Below are 15,479 nucleotides of genomic sequence, written 5' to 3'. Positions count from 1 at the left end.
TAAATATTTGGAAATACCTCCAGTATTGTGTCTTGCTAACCCACCTCCTAGCCCCAGACTTTAAACTAGGATGTGAAGTTGGGTCAAAAAAGAAAAATGATTAGAATATACTGAATACCTAAGGGCAATTTTATTCCAAGATCACACCCCAAGGACTACACCAAGTGCTCCGTTATCTATTAACATTGAGCCCACTTTGCTTGTGCCTCTTCCGCGATCTACTTGCAGTAGACAAAGCATACAAAGAAAACAAATCAGCACATAGTATGTGTTTCCATCCATGCCTTTTTATTTGAATACCCAATGGGCATGTTTTTTTTAAAGGCACACCAACCAACAGTTTACAGATGTGCATCACAGCAGATGATGCATACAAGGCAGCAGGTCAGCTAAGAAAAGCCTAAGGCTTTTATAAAATATTTTGGTTCCATGCACATTAGGTTTAGCTAAGATATATTAGGGAGACAGAAGAAATAATAATAAAAGTTGGTTGCTATTCAATGTAATCTTCTACACACGAATGTGTAAAAATCCGGGAACGAGGACACTTTTAAAAACCTGCTGTCAAATAGGCCACAATAATGCTGCTGCGTCATCTGAAAGAAAGTTAGTCGTATATATATGGGAGCAAGCCCTCCATTTACATTCCATACACTTGATGTATTTAATCCTTTTCAATGTCAGATTGTTGTCGTCTACTACAACTGTGATTGATAAGTGCTTTGGTAGTCCTCTGCCTCCATGAGTAAGGGCTGCCTCTCTTCCGGGTTGCTTCGTCGCTTCCGCTTCCGACAGGCAAGAGTGACAAGGCTTGCAATCACCGCAGTAATCACACCACCAAGCAAGGCGGCTGCCACAAGCCACTGCCATATCCGACTGGCTTGTTCAAGGTAGGGTTCCAGAAAATCTTGAAAGGTGCCAGGAGCTGCAAAGATAAGAGGCAGATTTTTATTAACAACCACAGCAGCTTCCAAGGAAAGCAGAGGTTTATTACCCACATCACCTTCCCTCGAGGGATACCTTGCTAATAAGGCTGTCAAAGAAAAGGCCAGGTTGCATTTTCGTACGGGGCTAATTAAATTCCATAAAGTGAGTTTGCCATACGTCATTACTATGTCGATACGAGACAGGTTGTTCAATTTGGAGTCTGAATGAAAGCTGCTTTGGTGGTTGCACAAGAACGAAAGCACATATGCATCACAACCAAGCAATTAAAAATGTGTGACAGACATTCCAACATTCTACTTACTTTTGACCCTAGCAACGCTGCAGAGCATGAAATTGCAAATTTAAATGGGCAAGTCAGTGGTCCCTGTTCCAAAGGACTAGCAATTACAGAACTCTTCCCTGAACTCAACTTCATTGTAAGAATTGTGGAGTACTTTACTGTTGGCGCCTAGCTTGATTACTGTAAATACTTATTTTTCACAAGGCAACATAATCATTTTATAACTTGTAAAAGGTTTTTAAAATTGGAAAAGAAACAACGTCTACTAATTGAATTTAAAGTCACAACACAAGTATTGACAAATCAGATTTCCAAATGATATTGAGCTATGCTGCACACTGCCATCGGCGTCATTTCGTAGGGGCACTGTGGGCCATATTTATACTTTTTGATGCACAACTGTGCCAACGCAGTTGTGCGTCAAAAATGTTAACGCCGGCTAACGCCATTCCAAAGCGCCATGCGGGCGCCTTATTTATGGAATGACGTTAGCCGGCGGAGCTGACTGGTGTGCGTAAAAAAAAATGACCCACACCAGGCAGGGCCGGCGTAGGGGAAAATGGAGCTTGGGCGTCAAAAAATGGGGCAAGTCGGTCTGAGGCAAAAAATCTGCCTCAACCCGATTAGCGCCATTTTTTTTTTACTCCCACCCTCCATTGACATGACTCCTGTCTTAGCAAAGACAGGAGTCATGCCCCCTTACCCAATGGCCAAGCCCAGGGGACTTCTGTCCCCTGGGCATGGTCATTGGGCATAGTGGCATGTAGGGGGGCACAAATCAGGGCCCCCTATGCCACAATAACATTTTTTAAAAAATACTTACCTGAACTTACCTTAAATTCCCTGGGATGGGTCCCTCCATCCTTGGGCGTCCTCCTGGGGTGGGCAAGGGTGGCAGGGGGTGTCCCTGGGGGCATGGGAGGGCACCTCTGGGCTCCTTCCGAGCCCAGAGGTCCCTTAACGCCTGCCCTGACCAGGCGTTAAGAAATGACGCAAAAGCGGCTGGACGTCATTTTTTTTGACCCGCCCACTCCCGTGCGCCATTTTTGCACGGGAGTTTAAATAAGGCGCACATGCCTTGGAGTCATTTTTTAGACGGGAACACCTACCTTGCATATCATTAACGCAAGGTAGGTGTCCATGCAAAAAAATGACGCAAACTCCAAGATCTTTGGCGCTAGACGGGTCTAACGGCAAAGTATAAATATGGAGTTAGCTTTGCGTCGGATTTGCGTAAAAAAAAACGGCGCAAACAGAGTATAAATATGCCCCTGTGTCTTTTCTTTTTAATCTACCGATCACAGTTGAACTGTAGATAAAAATAAAACAAATCGCATGGAAGCTTTTTTTTTTTTTTTAAAGTAAACGGGGCGGGGGAAGCAACACTGGGGAGGTAAAAGCAATGGCAGGGGGTAAAAACAACTGGTCGCACAGAGGCAGGGTTGTTGGTGCTGGTGGTAAAAGCAATATACTGGAACGAAACAAGGTGTGATCAGTAGCAGGGGGTCATATCGGTTGGGAAGAGGCTCAGTGCATTGCAGCAGTAATATTTTGAGGAAGGAGTGGTTATGTGCCTGTTGGTGAGGGTTAGGGGGGAGGGAGTTTGCGCCTAAAGTGTTGATGGTTCAGGAGGGCTTGGTAACTGGAGTGATATGGTTTAAGGCAGAGAAAAAAAGCACATGTGGGCAGTAAATTTTATGGGGTGGCGGTAACTGGGGGCAGTAAAAGTAAGACCTAGGCGCATGTACTTTGTAACAGTGGCTCAGGTTTGGGGGGCAGGGCCTGCGGTGTGGAATGGGAGTACCTGGTTGTGGTAATGTAAAGGATGGGAACGAGTAGATAGTGGTGTTAATACGAGCCATCTCACGGTCCAGCTCCACTCCTCCCCGATGAGCTACCTTGCATGTTCTGGGGTTCTCCTGCCTCTAGAGCAATCAGGATCTCTGTAAACACTGATCAGCTATGTATTGTTTTAAAACATCAGAATGAAAGAGTGTGTGCTTTCTAATCACCCAACTATTGACACATGAAGAAAGCTCAGAGTTTCAACATGCATGAAAGCCAAAGGGAATAAAGGGAGAGGCACTTTATACGCCGCCGAGAGCTGGCCCTTTCTTTGTAAATGAAGGCATGCTAACGTGTTTCCCGCATTAACATCAGGGGTCCCGATACCACCCCAGAGTTAGTAAGGCTGCCAAAAATATGAACAAGCCCAAACATAAGAGGCTGCTTTACATATGGTGGTCTGTAATGTTGACATTAAGGGTCCCACAGAATTATGCCCAGATGTGATCCATTATTGGGCTGCGGTTTGCACTTACTTCCACATGCAGTTGCACGACTTAGTTCTGCAATACACGTGCACACCCGTAAGCACGTTTTTAAATTTAACTATGACTTGCAAACACAACAAAACAATAATAAAAACCCAATAACAGAAATACTAATGGCTGCATCACCATCACGTTCTGTATGTGGGAGAGACATCTCCGAGCTGGCACAAGTGCTGACTTACAACTCTGTGTAACAAAGGGGGAAAGGCATATCTCGTGCTATTAAAGTGATCCCTTATAGGAGCAATTCCAGCTTCTTGCCTCGCACAATGTAGGAATGATGGAGTGAATATTTAGAGTTGACAGCCGCAGCTCACAATGGGGGCTCCTGGGTGTGCCATCCATCGGATGCCCACCCTCGGGCAACTTTGGGCGAGTGGTAAATCCCAGGCATGTTGGGATTTATTGATTGGCAGTCTCTGCGGCGGGGCTGAGTAACAGTTAACAATAACCGTTGGGTTTGAAACGTGTCATTCCAGCACTGTGGCCTGGTAGTGGAGGGAAGAAAAATGTTGGCCCCCAGGGTTTTGTATGTTATAACATGTATGTTATGGTGGATAAGGCGGCCACGGTAAGGGGAGCTCTCAGAGTGTTTTGTGAGGCAGGCAGGTAGGACCTTATCCAACCAGTCGTTTTTTCATAAGCCTGGGTTGGATTGGAGCGTCGTAAGCGTGCTGTAGCAGGCGGTGTTGTAGCGGTGATACTAGCTTGTTCGCTGCCGCAACAACGTAATGAATATGTGAGTGCTCGTTGCCTAGGGGACGACAGCAGAAAGGGGAGAAAACAGGAGGCAGCGCAAGAGGCAAGCGGCTTACCGGCTCAGGCATCTCTAGTCTGGGAAGGGAGGCGAGGCCGGGCCGCGCGTGTGCACCAGTGGCTGCTGGGCATAGGTCTGTCAGCGAGGGGCTGGCCATGGGGTATTCCAGTCAGGAAAAAGAAAGTGGCGTGCCGCGTCAGCACTGCCCGCTGATCGCAATGTGAGAAGCAGGGGACAGGAGGGGGAGCATGAAACGGAGCAGCTGCTCAGTAGGGCGTCTAAACAAAGTGGGAAGGCAAATGTACACATTTGTAAAAGCCTTCTGCAATGAACAGAACATTTTCCAAAAGCTGCTCCAAGTACTGAGAGATCGCTTCTGCACATGAGACCTTCATGGAGGGGCCATGGGAGGGGGGTGGGGGTGCAAAATGAGAAGCACCAGAAAGTCACTCATAAGAAATGTAAAGAGACGGAGAAAGGTGTTGGGAGCCCTTGAGGATGTAGTGGAGAGTGAAATACCAAATATAAAAAGGCAAAAAGAATTCATAGGCACAGGGTTAGGTGAAGGGTCTTTTGAATACACTGGTGGTTCTTCCCCACAGTCTGGGTTGGGTAGATGGCTTTGGGTGCCCGAGTCTATTGAGGTGTGTAAGGAGAGCTTAATTCAGGGAACATTAAGGGCCACAGTCTCTGCAGATATGGGCGACTTGCAGGGCGACATAGGGAGCATGTTGCATGAACAGCGCAGATGCAGTGAGGAACAGCCGGCCAGGTTTGGAGCGACCTGGGACAATTGCCATGAAGTGAGGGGGAGGTTCGGAGCAACCTTCCCAACAGTGAAGTAGCACCAAACGTCATCATTTGCATTAAATAAGAAAAGTATTGACTGGAAAAGTTTTGATGGAGAGGTTGGAGATGGGGAGCATCCCGGTGTGAGTGTTTCAGAGGTTAATGAGGTCCTGGAGTGCGAGTTAGACTTTGATTAAGAAAGGGAAGAATTGGAGGAAAGGAGATACCTTTTTGGCAAGGGAATAGAGAATTGAAAGTATTGAAGACAAAGAGGTCTGGGGGCTGTGGGGGGACGCTAAAAGCATGTCTAAGGATTATATTTTACAAGTTGGACAAATTATGCTGATAATGTAGAAAAAAAGAAGACAGCTCACATGGTTACACGGTCAGAATGCCAATTCAGATGCATGTTGGGGATTCAATAAAGGTTATTGTCCGAGAAATCCATGCAAATACAAACACGAATGTTCAAAGTGCGGAGGTAAACATGCAGTCCTGCAATGTTTTGGGGAGCAAGGAGGTTTCAGTACAGGTGGACAAGGTAGGAAGAGGGGGGGAAACCTTTCAATCTGGACACAAGGGTTTTTACTCCAATTAAATTGGAAGTCCTGAGTTACTGGTTAAAATTTCACCCCAACAGAGAGGATGCAGTGAAGTTGGAATGGAGGTTTAGAGGAGGTTTCAGGTTGGGTTACCAAGGCCCAAGAGCACCGAGGCTTGCTGATAATTTGAAATCAGCAAAAGAGCATCCCTGTATCATAAAAGAGAAACTGGACAAGAAAGTGGCAGAAGGCAGAATGGCAGGCCCTTTTGATTATTGGCCTTTAACTGACTTAATGATCTCTCTTTTAGGGGTGGTACAAAAAAATAAATAGGGTGAGTTTCGGATGATACATCACATTTGTTGGCCAGAAGGTTTGTCGCGTTGGCTCTCATTATCCTAAATGAGACTACTGGATTTCTAGGCAGCAGGATCGATAACGGTGTGGGGGACTGAGTCTGACCCACGTGTAAGGAACTCTGTCACCCTAAATCCGGTTGTTGCTCCGGCTAACTAGCAGTGCCTCATTTCTCCCACGGGGAAGAAATGATTGGGCAGCCGAGCGCATGACATCTTTGGAACTTCTCAGGGAAGTCGTGGTCACTCAGATCCAAACCAACTCTCTCATTCACAATATGGTCTCATATACAAATGACAAAGACAGTATAAGTTTTATATAATGTTTTAATAAAACGACTGTATTTTAGATATTAAGGCGTGAGCCGCAATAACCAGAATACAACACAACATAGTAGGATTGATATAGTAACCAGGAGAGTAAAACATAGAAATAAAGCTATCATAATTCCTAACCGTTTCTACTCTCCCTCTGCTTGTTCTATTTAGAGCACAGCATGTTAAGCTTTCAGCTTGCCTTTCTGTATCACTAGGGAGACTGATACACTCATACCTGAGCAAAGGCCTGTGATCTTGGTTCAGCATCTGCAACAAGGCAGTCAGCGTCAAGTTGTGGTTCCCTGGTCGGAATCTCCCTCTTGCGTGTATTGGGACAAGGAAGTGATTTTATAACTAACATGTCATCGTGATCTGCGTCCCTACGCAGGAATGCCAAGTCTAAACTCTTACCACGTCTATCGGCAATGTACCAGACTGTATCCTTGACTGAAGCACAGAGTAAATATGTTATGGAGAACTCCAGTGCTGAAGTAGGCAAAACAGTGTGATATGAATAAAAAACAACACCGTAGAACTGGCTATGTGAAAAATAACAGTACGAAGCCTAATAAAAAGCATGTAGAGCAGAGTGCACAGAGGCTCTAAGCTGTCAGCAAATGAATAAAATATATTCAGGGCAAAATGCACAAAGGCCTAAAGCCTAAAGCTAAAGCGCAAAGAATACGTAAAACTAACCACACTACAGGTTTATCTGTTAATGACTGCATAGCGAAAGAGGATGCCTGTCATGACCACACAAACTTGCCAAGTCAAATCAAAGAAGTGCATGAGAAAAGCAAAGAGATATCCTCAGTGGAGACAGCAAAGCCCAAACTGGAAGAAGGTTTGCAGAGTAATCTTGCGCTTATTTCAAAGGAAGAATCAAGAAGAGAAGATCCAAGATGGCCGCTGTGAGTCCTGAAGGTTAGTTACAGTTCTAGTCTTGCAATCGGTTGGTTGCTAGGTTACGAGCTCTCCAGCTGGAAGCCTTGCACTTCAACTGAGGTCTGACAGGAATCAGCTGTGTGAAAAGAGAGTGCGCTTCAGAACAGAAACTCCTGTGAGGTAAAATTACATTTGAAGATTATATTACAGAAAACGGATAAATGTTGTCAAGGTTTATTCGAAGAGTTTGATAGTAGACCGTTCCTGTGGAAGTCGGCAAGGCTACAGAGTTAATGTATGAATTAACCTTAGGTTTACAAGGTTCTTGTTTAAGATATTAAAGTCAAAGAAAAAACGAACTTTAAAAGAGCAAGTATCTACAGATGTCAAGGTTATAAACAAAGGCCAAGTTTAAAGGAGAAACGAACTGTTAACAAATAAGCATTTACAAATTCAATGGTAATAAACCAAGATAGAGTTTAAAAGAGAAACGAACTTAAATAAACAAGCATTTACAACTACAACTTATCGACAGATGTCGAAGTAAGGAAGGAGAAACTAACTGTAATAAACAAGCATTTACAAATACAAATTATCAACAAATGTCGAAGTAAGAAAGGAGAAACGAACTTTAATGAACCAGCATTTACAAATACAAGTATTGACAGAAGTCACAATAAGACAGGAGAAATTAAATAACATCAGCTGATTTGAAGAACGCATTATCACCAACTATATATATATATATATATATATATATATATATATATATATATATAGCAACATAAAACCAATCTCTAACAAAGGTTGAGAAGTTCTTCCAGAATCAGTAATAAGCATTCTTTTAAGAAGAGCTATCATTTATAGAGAGAAGCAAGGCTACAGAGAACTCAGGGTGAGTGAAGAAATAATAGAATTAAAGAGAATTAAGTGTTGAGAGTAGAAAGTGAAAAACTGATGTTGTATGTCCCTAGTAATTGCGACTGTGACTCTTGCAGGTGCTGTATCCAATCTCAGATGTGAAGAGGCAGACCGAGTACTGGCGTTCATCATCTCTGTGGCAGTCTCTCTACCATCCCATTCCCCTTTCCCCCTCCGGGGTACTCAGCACGAAGGATTAATATTCGTTGTGAGTAGCTCGGGTCGGGACTGAGGAGTTATCTTCTGCTTCTGAGGAAATCGAATTGAAGTATCCTGACAGATTGAAGTGCCATCACCCTAATTTTAGGGAAAAAACAGATTTCCTCCTGAGCAGAATGGCAGAAGGAATTGATATAAAAGCATTAGCCACCGTTTTGGAAGGGTTACAGAAACAATTAAATAACACCATAGAAGAAACAGCCCAAATAAAACAGCGAATAAATGAGTTAGGGAACACCGCTAAATCAAATGAATCTGTGTTTTCACAAATTCCTAGCCCTTCACAGTCTGCAGGTATATCCACTCAAGTAATTCATGCGGTTCCCCTATTATTCCTTTGGCTCAACCCGAGCGCTTCGGTGGGGATCCAAATAAGGCACAGATTTTTCTGACCCAATGCTCATTGCATTTTTTATGTAGACCAGTCATTTTTTCCGAAGACCAGTCCAAAGTGGCATTTTTCATTGTCTTATCTGACAGGAGATGCGGCCGCATGGTCCATGCCAATAATTTCCAGAAATGATCCTGTTTTATATAATTTCCAAAATTTCAAGGAAGAGTTCTTAAGAATATTTGATCGGCGAACTGCAGCTCAAGCCACTGACTATGAACTACTGGAAATCAGGCAAGGTAATAAAGATCTAGTAGCCTATCTGGCTCATTTCAATAAACTCATTGTAGAGACTGCCTGGCCGGAGTCAAAAAGAGCCGCCATATTTTATCGTGGACTGAGAGATGAATTGAAAGATGCCTTAGCACAAGTTCCAAATAGACCCACCGAAATTTCGGAGTTAATTGATCTTGTGTTACAGATTGACCACCGGTTAAGTGAACGAAGAGCAGAAAAGAGAAGAGAGTATCGACCATTTCCCCTGAGAATTGATCGTGTAAGAAATGATCATACGAGAGCCGCAGAAGGGATAACGATAGAAGAACCAATGCAAATTGGTTCCATCCGAGGTCCTTTATCTAAGGAAGAAAAAGAGAAAAGAAGAGTGAATCAACTATGTTTATATTGCGGTGCATCTGGGCATTTTGTTAAAAACTGTCCCAAGAAACCCAAAGCTCTTCAGTCGGGAAAAGGCCAGCTTCATCAGTAGAGGGAGTTGCCCTGATGAAAGCAGAACCCAAGACAACTCCTTTAGATCAACGAGTGGCAAATACCTTACAAACCGCAGCGCCACATTTGGTACAAACAGTATCAGTTAAGACCCTTGAGAAGGAAATTCAAGGGATCTCAGTTATGATAGACTCTGGAGCTACGGGCAACTTCTGTGATATCAAATACGCTCGTAAAATGGGTATTCGATTTATCAAGAAATCTACTTTGGAAGTAGTAAGAGCTGTGGATGGAACCAATCTTTCTTCAGGACCCATTTCCCATGAGACCGAACCAATTCAGATGCAAGGTTTTGGTGGACATCAGGAGCAGATAATCTTTAATTTGATAGATGCTCCACAATTTCAACTCATTTTCGGTCTGCCCTGGCTTACAGAACATAATCCACAAATTGATTGGAGCAAAAGAACGATCAAGATGAATTCCTCTTACTGCAAAGAGAATTGCTTTCATGATGGAGTGGAAGTGTCCACCAAGTCCCAAGCAGCCTGTTTATCATCACACTCTTCAATGATCTGTGCACTAAAGACAGCAGAAATCCCAAAAGAATATGAGGATTTAGTCGCCGTTTTTGATGAAAAGGAGGCTGAGAAATTGCCACCACATCGACCCTACGACTGCAAAATTGAACTGGAGCCAGGTGCGATATTGCCATGTAGCAGAATATATGCATTGACAGAAGCAGAGAATCAACATTTAAAGGAGTATTTGGATCAATATCTTGCTAATGGTTTTATTCGTCCTTCTGAATCTCCAGTGTCATCCCCACTATTTTTCATACCAAAGAAGGATGGGAGTCTTCGAACTTGCATTGATTATCGAGCCCTCAATCAGGTTACCATCAAGAATCGATACCCACTGCCTTTAGTGTCAGTTTTATTAGATCAAGTAAAGAATGCTAGAATCTACACCAAATTGGACCTGCGAGGAGCATATCATTTGATTCGAGTGGCTTCAGGGGATGAATGGAAAACCGCTTTTCGGACTCGATACGGATTATTTGAATATCAAGTGATGCCTTATGGGTTATGCAATGCTCCTGCTGCCTTCCAGCATTTCGTTAATGATATGTTCCGAGAATTCCTCGACCGGATTGCCGTGGTTTATATAGATGACATTTTAATCTTTTCCGACAATCTACAGGAGCACATTTCCCATGTTCGATCCATCCTCACAAGGTTGCAAGAAAACCATCTCTATGTAAAATTGGAGAAGCGTGCATTTCATGTGGAACGAGTTGAGTTCTTAGGATTCATTTGGTCACCAGAAGGAGTTAGTATGGATCCTGCCAAGATAAAGACAGTGCAACATTGGCCTTCTCCTTGCAATGTCAAAGAGATCCAGAGTTTCTTGGGGTTCGCTAATTTTTATCGAAGATTCATATCCAATTTTTCTCAAACAGTTACACCCATTACTCGATTGTTGAAGAAAGGAGTGAAGTTTGAGTGGACAAAAGAAGCTGAAAATGCTTTAAATTTTTTGAAGAATTCCTTCGTCTCAGCTCCAATCTTGCTCCACCCCAATCCAGATGAGCCATATTATGTGGAGGCAGATGCTTCAGATGTTGCCATAGGAGGTATCCTTTCCCAGCGTCATAAAGATACAGGTCAATTACATCCAGTGGCCTATTTCTCTCGAAAATTAACACCACCAGAGATAAATTATTCAATTGCGGATAAGGAGCTATTGGCAGTCAAATAAACTTTTCATTACATTTTGGGAGCTAAGCATAAAGTGACCGTTTACACGGACCACCGAAATTTACAGTTTTTTAAATCAGCTCGAACTCTAACAGCTAGACAACTGCGTTGGTCCCTATATTTTGCAGACTTTGATTTTGTTATCACTTTCAGACCAGGAAAAGTAAATGGGAAGGCAGATGCTCTATCTCGAATTGATACCGGTGCAGTTAAAGAGCCTCCAGAAAAAGAATTGATTATTCCACAAGAGAAGTTCATATCTGCCATATTGTATGAAAATTTAACCAAAGAAATTCAAGAAAACTTAACATTCGAAGGAATGCTGAAGTGGTCCAAAGAAGGCCAAGGAAGAGAAATCAAAAAAGGTTTGCCATACTTTAAAGGTGCACTGTATGTTCTGACTGTGGAGCTGCAAGAAAAAATTCTTCAGGCTTATCATGACGATCAATTGGCTGGACACAAAGGAATTCAAAAGACTCAAAATCTAATACAACGAGAATTTTGGTGGCCAAAAATGAAAACTCAGATAAGACAATATGTGTCAACTTGTGACAAATGTCAAAGAAGGAAATCAAATAGAAAAGCTTCACAAGGTCTGTTAAGACCTTTGCCCACTGCACCCCATGCCTGGCATACTGTTACTGTGGATCTTATAGTGGACCTCCCTAGTAGCCAAGGTTTTAACACTATCCTAGTTTTTGTAGACACTTTCACTAAAATGGCACATTTCATTCCTTTGAAAGAAATCCCTCGAGCCCCACAGGTTGCACAGTTGTTTACACAACACATAGTACGCCCCCATGGTATCCCGAAAATTCTAGTTTCAGACATGGGGTCCCAATTTGTTTCTCGCTTTTGGAAGGCCTTTAGTAAAAGATTAGGAATTGATTCTCGTTACTCTACCAGTTACCATCCTGAAACCGATGGGCAAACAGAGAGAGTGAATCAAGAGTTAGAACAGTATTTAAGACTCAATTTATTCGATGAAGAGAAGGAATGGCCAGAGTTGATGTGGGCAGCTGAATTTGCTTACAATAATGCTGTTCATTCCACCACTGGGTTCACTCCCTTTTATCTGAACCAGGGTAGACATCCTAATGTAATGTTGGGTAAAGAAGATGATTCAGTGCCTGCAGTAGAAGAGATGGTGAGGGATTTGCAGACCACGTTAGTTAGGGCTAGAAAAAACATCATTCAAGCAAAAGACTCATATAAGACTCAGGCTGATAGAAAAAGAAGAGAGAGCCCCATTTATTCGAAAGGAGACAAAGTTTGGTTATCCACTCGTCATTTACGTCTCAAAGGAAATCGCAAATTTCAGCCACGATTTATAGGCCCATTCAAAGTTGACAAGATGATCAATCCAGTGGCAGTTAAATTGCAGTTGCCAGCTCATCTAAAGATACATCCTGTTTTCCATGTCTCCTTGTTAAAGAACAGTCCTCCAAATTTACGTCAAAACTCCCCTCCAATTCCTATCCAGATTAGCTCTGCAGAAGAGTATGAGGTCAATCAAATCTTAGATTCCAAAATCCGTAATGGCCAGCTTTATTATCTAATTGATTGGAAAGGTTATGGTCCAGAGGAACGATCCTGGGAGCCGCACGAGTATGTACATGCTTCAAGATTAGTGAGAAACTTTCATAGAACCTACCCAAGCAAACCTAAATTGGAGAACTGTTCCTTGAGGGGGAGTACTGTCATGACCACACATACTTGCCAAGTCAAATCAAAGAAGTGCATGAGAAAAGCAAAGAGATATCCTCAGTGGAGACAGCAAAGCCCAAACTGGAAGAAGGTTTGCAGAGTAATCTTGCGCTTATTTCAAAGGAAGAATCAAGAAGAGAAGATCCAAGATGGCCGCTGTGAGTCCTGAAGGTTAGTTACAGTTCTAGTCTTGCAATCGGTTGGTTGCTAGGTTACGAGCTCTCCAGCTGGAAGCCTTGCACTTCAACTGAGGTCTGACAGGAATCAGCTGTGTGGAGAGAGAGCGCGCTTCAGGACAGAAACTCCTGTGAGGTAAAATTACATTTGAAGATTATATTACAGAAAACGGATAAATATTGTCAAGGTTTATTTGAAGAGTTTGATAGTAGACCGTTCCCGTGGAAGTAGGCAAGGCTACAGAGTTAATGTATGAATTAACCTTAGGTTTACAAGGTTCTTGTTTAAGATATTAAAGTCAAAGAAAAAACGAACTTTAAAAGAGCAAGTATCTACAGATGTCAAGGTTATAAACAAAGGCCAAGTTTAAAGGAGAAACGAACTGTTAACAAATAAGCATTTACAAATTCAATGGTAATAAACCAAGATAGAGTTTAAAAGAGAAACGAACTTAAATAAACAAGCATTTACAACTACAAGTTATCGACAGATGTCGAAGTAAGGAAGGAGAAACTAACTGTAATAAACAAGCATTTACAAATACAAGTTATCAACAAATGTCGAAGTAAGAAAGGCGAAATTAACTTTAATGAACAAGCATTTACAAATACAAGTATTGACAGAAGTCACAATAAGACAGGAGAAATTAAATAACATCAGCTGATTTGAAGAACGCATTATCACCAACTATATATATATATAGCAACATAAAACCAATCTCTAACAAAGGTTGAGAAGTTCTTCCAGAATCAGTAATAAGCATTATTTTAAGAAGAGCTATCATTTATAGAGAGAAGCAAGGCTACAGAAAACTCAGGGTGAGTGAAGAAATAATAGAATTAAAGAGAATTAAGTGTTGAGAGTAGAAAGTGAAAAACTGATGTTATATGTCCCTAGTAATTGCGACTGTGACTCTTGCAGGTGCTGTATCCAATCTTAGATGTGAAGAGGCAGACTGAGTACTGGCGTTCATCATCTCTGTGGCAGTCTCTCTACCATCCCATTCCCCTTTCCCCCTCCGGGGTACTCAGCACGAAGGATTAATATTAGTTGTGAGTAGCTCGGGTCGGGACTGAGGAGTTATCTTCTGCTTCTGAGGAAATCGAATTGAAGTATCCTGACAATGCCACAGTTCAATTTGCCTCAGTAGATGTAGCTATGTGTGGACAGTGAGTCCAGGAGCTGAACTAGAGAAATGTGATAGTAAGTCAGCTTTTAGACTATTACCCATGCATCCTTTGGACATTTCATTGTTGGGAATCCAGTTTGAGAATCAGTTATACCTTGACAAGGTTTGACCAATGGGTTGTGCCATTTCTTGTTGTTTGTTTGAATTTTTTAGTGCCTTCTTACAGTGGTGTTTCACTTATACAACAGGAAAGGAATTCATTACACAGTATCTGGATGATTTTTTGCTGGCGGGTTCAGGTGGGAGTGGGGAATGTACAGATGCATTGAAGCAATTTCAGGCCATGGCAGGAGCATTTGGTGTACCTCTAGCTCCAGAGAAAATGGAGGACCCGAGTACTTGTTTGGTTTACCTTGGAATCAAGTTGGATATAGTGAAAATGGACACAAGGCGCCAACAGGAGAAAGTCAGGGAGATTATTGAGACATTGGATGAAGCACTACAAACTCCCAAGTTGCAATTGCATCAAATCCAACGCTTGTTAGGTCTCCTTAATTTTATTTGTAAGGTGGTAGGAGCTGGAAGGTCTTTCTGCAGGAGGCCTGGTTTTGCAATGTCAGGTGTCAGTTTGCCACACCATAGAATCAGGATTACATCAGCCATGAGAGAAGACTTTGTGGTTTGGTTAACATTTCTGAGAGGTTTCAATGGGATAACCATGTGGTCGCCTGACTCAGATTGTGTTTGGATGGTTCAGAGTTTTTCAGACACAGCAGCTGCTAATGGCTTTGGGGTGTTTTGGGATGGAAAACGGTGTGCAAAAGAATGGCCAGAGAGATGCATAAAAGAGAAAAGAAACATTGCATTCTTTGAGTTTTTTCCTTTGTTGGTTGCTTTGGCTGTGTGGGGGAAGGAGTCAGAGAAGAAAACAGTCACCTTCAATGTAGACAACAAAACAGTAGTGTATTTGGTTAACGGTCAGAGGGTCAAAGAAAAGTACCTCTTAAGACGACTGCAAAGATTTATGCTTGGTTGTCTGATGTTCAATATTGTCTTCAGAGCCAAGCATGTACCAGGAGTGAACAATAATATACTGGACGCATTATCTTGTTCACAGTGGCGGAGATTCCGTGGTTTGGCGCCCGGAACAGAATGACAGAAAACACAGGTCCCACAGGAGAAATGGGATCTTGCAGATTGAGAATGTAGACACTGATTGAGAAGTCGCTAGCAGAGAGCACTAGAAGAGCTTACAGGATAGCATGGGAGGAATTCTTGAGCATAGGTGTGGCTCGTAG

At 42.6% G+C, this 15,479-nt stretch overlaps 1 protein-coding gene across 1 annotated transcript in view; it reads right to left on the bottom strand.

The window, feature by feature from the left end:
* Positions 1 to 267: 267 nt before the first annotated feature.
* Positions 268 to 15,479, bottom strand: part of TYR (tyrosinase) — a 227,971-nt gene continuing 212,759 nt past the window's right edge. Inside the window, exon 5 of the mRNA XM_069204007.1 lies at positions 268 to 925. Within this exon, the coding sequence (XP_069060108.1) occupies positions 699 to 925 (227 nt within the window). The 3' untranslated portion in view covers positions 268 to 698. The remainder of the gene's footprint in view (positions 926 to 15,479) is intronic.

Source organism: Pleurodeles waltl, chromosome 8 (genome assembly GCF_031143425.1).
Source record: "Pleurodeles waltl isolate 20211129_DDA chromosome 8, aPleWal1.hap1.20221129, whole genome shotgun sequence".
NCBI lineage: Eukaryota > Metazoa > Chordata > Amphibia > Caudata > Salamandridae > Pleurodeles > Pleurodeles waltl.
The sequence above is the reverse complement of the archived record's forward strand: the minus strand, read 5'-3'. Positions and strand labels throughout refer to the sequence as shown.